This window comes from Vipera berus, assembly GCF_964194415.1.
Source record: "Vipera berus genome assembly, chromosome: 1".
Lineage (NCBI taxonomy): Eukaryota > Metazoa > Chordata > Lepidosauria > Squamata > Viperidae > Vipera > Vipera berus.
Window position 1 is genome coordinate 243,979,856 of NC_138202.1, and position 8,528 is coordinate 243,988,383.

The 8,528-nt window shown below is 40.1% G+C and overlaps 1 protein-coding gene across 1 annotated transcript; it reads left to right on the top strand.

Moving 5' to 3' along the window:
- Nucleotides 1-6,935: 6,935 nt before the first annotated feature.
- Nucleotides 6,936-8,528, top strand: GJA10 (gap junction protein alpha 10; the record flags this gene model as incomplete). The annotated part of the gene is made up of 1 exon (XM_081346578.1): nucleotides 6,936-8,528. One exon carries the CDS (start codon nucleotides 6,936-6,938, stop codon nucleotides 8,526-8,528), a length of 1,593 nt encoding a protein of 530 aa, XP_081202704.1.

An 8,528-nucleotide genomic window follows, 5' to 3' on the forward strand; every position in this document is an offset into this window, starting at 1 on the left:
CTCCTTCAAGATTGCCCTCTTATCTTGGACCCACAAGTATAAAAGATATTTCTTCAGGCAGAGCAGAAATCTCTGGAAAACATATATCCTGCATTTGGCTCTGCCACAACTGTGTGATAAAATATATATCATTTTGTGAGGATTTTCTTATCAGTAATTATTCCTTTTCAGTTTTCATAAGATCATGCTTGTACAATCAGTATCTAACTACTTTGTCTTCTCTAAGCCTCTTTTTCGATTGCCTTTGACTTTTATGACCATTAGGATCTCCAATGACTTTTGCCTTTATATTTAATATTTACATATATAATTATTAATGGATTTAGTTAATAGAGATTGGTGATGAAATACTAACTAATTATTTGTACTTTTAATGGAGTGCATTGCAGCTAGTGATTAGATTTATTGATACTGAACTATCATCCGATATTGAACTATTCATTCTTGTGGTCCAAAATAGCCTTAATAATTGCATCTAACTTCACAGTTCAGATACATAAATTTGTCTTCATTTCAATTTTTCCAGAGTTTCAGTTTTCACAGCTGTGTGCTATAACTGGAAAACCTAGGGCAGGGGTAGGGAACCTTGGCTCTTTTATGACACCCAGAATTCCTGAGCCAGCTGGGAGTTGAAGTCCATGAGTCATAAAAGAGCCAAGGTTGCCTACCCCTGACCTAGGGTATTGACAATTGTAGGAGAACTTTTGAGTTCAGATAAACCAGAGATCAGCATGATTTCATTGAAGTACATATAGTTTATTGATTGGTTCTAGAGGTCAAGACAAGCCAAAGGAAGGGAGGGAATAAACTCCCTCTTTGTAGACTGACACAAATTATGATATACATTTAATTAGTGTAGCAACTTGATTGAGTTTAAAACTTGTTAGGTCAGGATAATGGGGTGAATACAATGGCTTACTTGAGCTAACAAAGGGATCTTAGAATATGTTTTGTTGAGATTTCCCTGAGTGCCCTTGCTTCTCAGCACTGCTGCTTTCCTGAATCAGCATTCCTTGGGTCTGTGTTTTATTGCTGAGCTAGGACTCTAATTCCCTTTGGACAAGGGCATGTAAAGAGGGGATGAATACCTTTGAAGTTGTATGTTATTTGCTTGCCCTAGTATCATTTTCTCCTTTAAATGATGTTCTTTGTGTCAAATTCCTGTATAGCTTAGTGCTTTAGTTCCATTGAAAGATGTAGTTGGGTTAAGGCTTTTTAGTTTGATCCCCAAATTTTATTTAGAATTAGAATTAGAATTAGAATAGAATAGAATAGAATAGAATAGAATTGGAAGGGACCTTGGAGGTCTTCTAGTCCAGCCCCCTGCTCAAGCAAGAGAACCTATACCGTCTCAGAGGTAAACGTCTAGTCTCTTCTTAAAAATCCCCAGTGATGGAGCGCCCACGATTTCTGTGGGTAAGCTGTTCCACTGGTTGTTTGTCTTCACTGTCGGGAAGTTTCTCCTTAATTCCAGGCTGCTTCTCTTTTTGATCAGTTTCCAATCCTTGTTTCTCGTCCTTCCCTCTGATGCTTTGGTGAACAACCTGACCCCCTCTGCCTTGTGGCAGCCCCTCAGATACTGGAACACTGCTATCATGTCTCCCCTATTCTTTTATTTAGACTAGCCCAGGGGTCAGCAACCTGAAACAGTGAAAGAGCTACTCGGAACCGGTTCCCTCACAAAAGGAAAAACGGAGCCGCAAAAAATGTGTGTGCATGGGTGTACATGCGCGCATGCGCAGAACAGGGTTTGACTGAAGAGTGGAGCCAAGGCGAGATATGCACCTACCCTGCATATTTGAATTGATTGGTTGAACTTTTTTAGTCCCACTTTTTTTTTTTGGACTGCACATGGCAGAGGACGGAGCTGCAGGAGATGGCTGAAAGAGCTGCATGCGGCTCTGGAGCCGCGGGTTGCAGACCTGTGGACTAGCCAAATCCAAGAACAGTAGCCGTTCTTCATATGTTTTAGTCCTCTGAATTTTTTCCAAACTCAACATCTTCTTTGTGATATGGTGACCAAAATTGGCTGCAGTATTCCAGTTGTGGTCTTACTAGGGTTTTCTAAAGTGGTACTAATACTTAATGTGATCTTGATTCTATGCCTCTTGTTTATACAACCCAGGATTGTATTAGCTTTTTTGGTTGCAGCTGCACACTGCTGGCTCATGGTCAAGTGATCGTCTACTAGGACTCCAAGGTCCATCTCGCAGTTGATGTTTTTAAGCCAGGTCTCACCTAGTCTGTATTTGTACCTTTGGTTTTTCCTGCCTAAATGTAAGACACTGCTTTTCTCCACATTGAAACTCATTTTGTTGGATAGGACCCATTGTTCAGGTTTGTCAAGATCTTTTTGGATCCTGACTTTGTCTTCTGGGGTGTTGGCTACTCCTGCTAGTTTGGCAAATTTGATTAGTTTGTTTTCAATTCCCTCTTCTAAGTCATTGATGAAGATATTGAAGAGTACTGGGCCTAAGACGAAACCTTGTGGTACCCCACTGCTTACTTCTCTCCATGTGGATGTAAGTGCCATTGAGGACTACTCATTGAGTACAGTTTGGTAGCCAGCTACAGATCCATCTGGTGGTGATGTCTATTCCACCTTTTCCTAGCTTACCAAGGAGTTGGTTTTGGTCTACCTTGTCAAATGCCTTACTGAAATCTAAGTATACTACGTCCAGTACGTTTCACTGGTCTACTAGTTTAGTCACTTTATCAAAGAATGAGATGAGATTGGTTTGGCATGATCTGTTTTTAACAAACCCGTCCTGGCTACTAGTTATGACTTTGTTTGCTTATAGTTGTTCACAGATCTGGTTTTTTTAATTATCTTTTCTAGGATCTTCACAATACATTATTAGTATCCATCTATCCATCCATCCAACTCTACCTGTGCAGAGTATACTAAAAGTCCTTATAGACCAATAATTTATTCTATCATATCAGTGCCTACCAGAGAAAGATGTAGGTGGTTTTCCAACATGACTGATTTGTTCTAATAAGTCGCAGGAAACCTAACTGATCATATGTCAACTATAGGAAGGGTTGATATTAGGCTGTGGTGTATTACCTATTAAACAGTCATATGTTTAATGTGACATGCATATGAACCTCATAATTATTGCTTGTTTAGCCAATTCCTTTTTTCCCCTCACATCAATGATTTTAGTTTAATCTTCCATAAAAAAGGAGACTTCAATGTAAAACTGAAGCAGAAGTAGAATTTAGCAACAATTTGATTGGATTAATTTAGGTTTTAATTATAACAATGGCTTTCTTTCTAGCTCAGTGGTTCTTAAACTGTTTGACCCAATTACCATTTTTCCCAGTCCTGTATGATGTCATTAGCTCCACAAAAACCCCACCAGTGCTTGGTAGCAGCAATCCCAAACTGGATCCCCAACGTACAAAGAATTTAATGCAAATTACCCAGTGCCCCCAGGATGTACCAAAAACATCCCCTTGTTCTTGTGGTTTGGAAGATAGTGTTACTGTAAAATGGATGACCATCTTGTACACATTTGAGCTTTCCTAGCAATGCCTTCGAATTATGTCCAGAGGCAGAAATAAAGATATAGCAAAAGAAAAGAGGTATTTTTTATTTTTATTTTTTTTATTTTAATTCCATTTATATCCCGCCCTTCTCCGAAGACTCAGGGCAGCTTACAAGCTTAGCAGTAGCCTTCATTCTATGTATATGCCTGCTTATTAGGGCTTTCACACACACCCAAGCGGCATTATTACAAAGTCAGCTTAATTGCCCCCAACAATCTGGGTCCTCATTTTACCTACCTCGGAAGGATGGAAGGCTGAGTCAACCTTGAGCCTGGTGGGATGCGAACCTGCACTCATTGCAGGCAGCTGGTGTTACTTAAGGAGGCATTAGCCCACTGCTCCACCAAGTTACGGATTTTGAAGGAAAGCAAACCATACCTTTAATTGGTAGCAAGGCATAGCAGTCTATGATAAGTCCAACGCAACTTCTGATGAACTGAAGAGGAAAGCAGGTACTACAGCTGGTAGTAGCTAACCGCTAGGGGCAGTGTATTTCTTTAGCCCTGTTTCTACTTAGTGTAAGCACAGAGAGTTCCACACTGAAAGATGGTCCTAACTTTCTGTACTTTTTTTCCTTCTGTATTGTCGCTGCCGTACATTTCAGATTCCTGAGGGTTGTCCATCTGACAAACCATTTCCATCTATATAAACTCTTTAGGTAACAATGGACAGATTAATATTCCAAGCATCAGACAGGTTTTAGTTTCCATTCTAATAAAGCCTTTGCTTGGGATAGGGTAATTGTGTTGTTCGTGTTAGTAAAGTTTGGTTTTAGAATTGGTTGTATTGACTCTCTGGTTGGTTATGATCTCTATTTTAATTTACTAGTTTGTAACGTGCCCGGTGTGGTTAAGGAGTTGGATGGCCTCAAAATTAGAAAATAAATTATTTCTCCCTTCCCCACAACCCCCTCTCACGGGCAAGGTGATTTTATGAAGATCAGTTTTAGTCTTCAGCCTACTTACAGTATATGTAATAATTCCATGGAAGTCAGCAGGGACCTTCTCAGAAGCAAGCTTTTACATAATTATAGCTCAATTATCCCTTTTCTGTGTGATTTCTTAATCCCTATTTTATAACAGGTCCTCAAAATATTCTCATTCTTGCAGACTGGTTTAAGTAAATGAAGGGTTAATGGGATTCTACAACCATCACAAGCCAACACTGAAAAGCACCTCAGGCTATAGTTACACAAACAATTCCCTAAACTGAAGATTTTAATATGCTTCCTATCTGCTTCTTAGTCAGCAGCTAAACAATTAACACAGTTGGCTTTGAAGCTGCTCTTCTTTTCTTTTAATTTCCAAGCAGCCCCGAAAGGGGACTATAATTGATATTGCTTGTGTTCAACCCTTGAAGTAGGTAAGGGGCTTGAGTAACCAAGGCCAATGAAAAAAAATATACGGTAAATTGGATTTCTCCTTTCAAAACTTTTTCTAGTTTGAGCTGCTGTTTCATCTATTTTTCTATGCTGATGTGTAATAGACTATGAAATCGGACATGACCGATTGATCCCTGAGCATTGATTACCAGGAAAACGAACAGAATGTAAAGAAAACATCCAGAGCTGTGAAAAGAGACTGTTCATTTCACTTTACAAAGTGAATTGATTTACTTAGCAGTTCAGCAAGAAGACTGAACGTGTTTGCATCCTAATGAAGGAAGGCTGAGGAGATAACTTGGTCGGTCTCGATTGCATGATCATTCCAACTAGTGGCTCTGTCCTATCAAGTCTTTGGATTTACTGATCCCAGCAGCCATCAAATTATGATTTACAGTCATGTCAGGTGTAAAAATAGATTTAAGTTGTTCAGAGGAAAACGAAGCAATGAACAGCGCTGAAGACCATGTGGTAATTTCAAGGGGCGAGTTTGATGTATTTATTCCAAGAGATCATGAGCATGGTAAGCAGTAGAATAATATCTGAAGTTATTTTCAATGTGCAAAGAGGAAAACATTCAAATCCAGTTTTTAGCATGAGTCCTGCATTCTGCTCATAGTATAATAATATTTATATTAGGTATAATAATATTTCCAATCTCTCCATTATTCTAATCTATAAAGGCACTTTGAATAAAATAGATTCTAAAAGAAACAATATAGCTAAACAGTCATTACACAGAGATTATGGTAAATTTTAATAATTTTAAAACATTACTCCTGAAGGCATTCTTTTTCCAAAAAGGAAATCTCTCTGTTCCCCTTTATGATTTTCCATCTGGGAAGTTGGAAAATATTCTGGAAGAAAGCAATGGCACATCACTTCTGTAGTGTTGCCAAGAAAACTCTACTAATGTCCATGTGACCAGAAGAAATCAATTCTTATTTGAGGTCATCCTTACTTTATTGGTTATGCTGGTAATTGCAGCCTTGGACAGAAATCAAGGAAAAGGTAAGAAAAATTGTGTATGTGTGTGTTTTTGTCTGTGACTGTGTGGTTGTACACATATACATATAAAAATAAATGTCTTTCCATCACAAGGGGATCCACTTTATGCATCATGTTGTCAGCTTGTAGATTTAACTGCCCCAAGGTGATCTGAAAGTACTTAAATGAAATGATAGCTGATAGAACACAATGCAATGGAGAGGGGATAATTTTCAGAAATGGGGCTATGTGCAGATATTAAATTATTAATTTCTTTATGCTCTCTTTGTGAGCTCTCTAGAAAAAGAATGGAAAAGAATGCAAAGCTATGGTTTTAATAGGACTCTTAATTTCTAGATGGATGGATGGATTCACAGAAGTGTTCCTTGGTAATTGTGATCAAACAGGTTACATTTCAAAACTATTTATTAATTTGACAGGATGTTTGCTTTTGTTACAAATTTAGAAAAAGGGTCCTGTCTAATTTTTCCATCATAAATATTTTTGCCAGGTTGTTTTTTTTGTTCACCAAAGCCTCTGGTTTTCATAGAATTCCATGAAGTTATGAGTAGGACATGTTCCGAAATACAGTTATATACAGTAGTCATTGGCCATCCTGGCAATCTTTTTTTTTTCTTCTCAGTTTGGTCATCCAGAAGTTGTTGAACCAACATTCACTGAACTAAGGAAAAACTTGCCAAGGATGTCTTCTCAAGTTATTTTCTTGGCCCAGGCTCAAACTCCTCTTATCTGACCATCTGCTTGATAGCAGCTCCTCCTCCTGATCTTTAAGGCCATTCCCTATGTCCCCTACACTGCTTTAGATGATGCCTCCTTTTTGTAACAATGGGGCAGATGCTTTACTCATTCTTTTACTTTAATGCATGTCAAGCGAATTAAATAGAACTGCAGGCCACTTAAATAATACCATTTAAAAATGCCGGTACTTACCCAAATACGTAAATGGCTCTCTGAGCGATGCACTTGTGTTTTATTTTAAAGGGATGATCTCATGACTATGGGGGACTGGAATTTGCTGGGCAGCATCTTAGAGGAAGTTCATCTCCATTCCACCATAGTGGGCAAAATCTGGCTCACCATCCTTTTCATCTTCCGCATGTTGGTTCTGGGTGTGGCTGCTGAAGAAGTCTGGGATGATGAGCAAGAGGAGTTTGTGTGCAACACCGAGCAGCCGGGTTGCAACAACATCTGCTACGATAAAGCTTTCCCCATTTCCCTGATCCGCTACTGGGTGCTCCAGGTCATCTTTGTCTCGTCTCCTTCGCTTGTTTACATGGGCCACGCCATTTACAGATTGCAAGCCCTTGAGAAAGAGAGGCAGTGGAAGAAAGCTCGGCTCAAAGAGCAGCTCAAAGAGATAGAGCCTCTTATAGAAGATCATCGGAGAATAGAGAGGCAGCTGAAGAAGCTGGAAGAACAAAAGAAAGCAAGCAAGCCTCCCTTGCAAGGGGCTTTGCTATGGACCTACATCCTTCATATCTTGACCCGATCCGTCTTAGAAGTGGGGTTCATGGTGGGCCAGTACCTTTTGTATGGGTTTCAAATGCATCCACTGTATAAGTGCACCCTTCCACCCTGCCCTAACACTGTGGATTGCTTTGTGTCCAGACCAACAGAAAAAACAATCTTCATGGTCTTCATGCATAGCATTGCAGCCGTTTCGCTCTTTCTGAATATCTTGGAGATTGTTTATTTGGGGATCAAGAAGATTAGAAACACCCTTTGCAGGAAGTCCAAGAAGAAGCTAATGACTGCAGAGGAGGATGCTATCTTTAATTTCCCCAAGAAAAATTCAATGATCCAGCAGATTTGCAACATGAGTGATTCATCCCACCAGGATAGTTACAAATTTAGGTCAGAGGAGCAAGGGAGACTGCCCGTCCCCTTGAATCTTGAAGAAGGATATATATTTACTGAACAAAACCTGCACCCGGGCAATGGGGAGCAACAGTGGCGCAGAAACTGCAGGAGCTGGCCCAATCAGTATCAAGACCGACCACATCCTTCTTATGGGCATCTCGGATATCCCAACGGGAATGGACAACATCAACACAGGCTGTTCCCCAGGCATTATGCAAACTTCACGAGTCAATGCCATAACGATGAGCGTCTGATTGCGCCCTACAGCACTGACAACATTCCAATGGAAGCAGGGCAGGCTGTTGACCTCTACAGAAAGCATGAATCCAATGCCTCAGATGAATCCAAGAGCCTTCCACATGCTTCTAAAATTTCCATAGTATCCAACCCCAGGGAGAGCCCTCAAGCAACATTTCGGAAAGAAAGCTGGGAAGTTGTCAGCAAAGACTTAGGAGACGATAATGGCAGCTCTCCAAACACCATGCCTTACCAGAACCACAACGCCAGCCTTTTACCCAGAATGCCGTCCAAGAGCCAGCTGGATATCAACTCAGTGACCTCAGATTCACAGAATGGTTCAGTCTTGGAAGCTAAATGGCAAGAGAACAGCAGCCCTCCTATCACGCCCTCATTTTCCTCCACAAGGGGACGCAGAATGTCAATGGCAAGTAAACCCAAGCAACCTTTCTGCTTTACTGCTATATTCTGCTATAGTGTGAGTTGA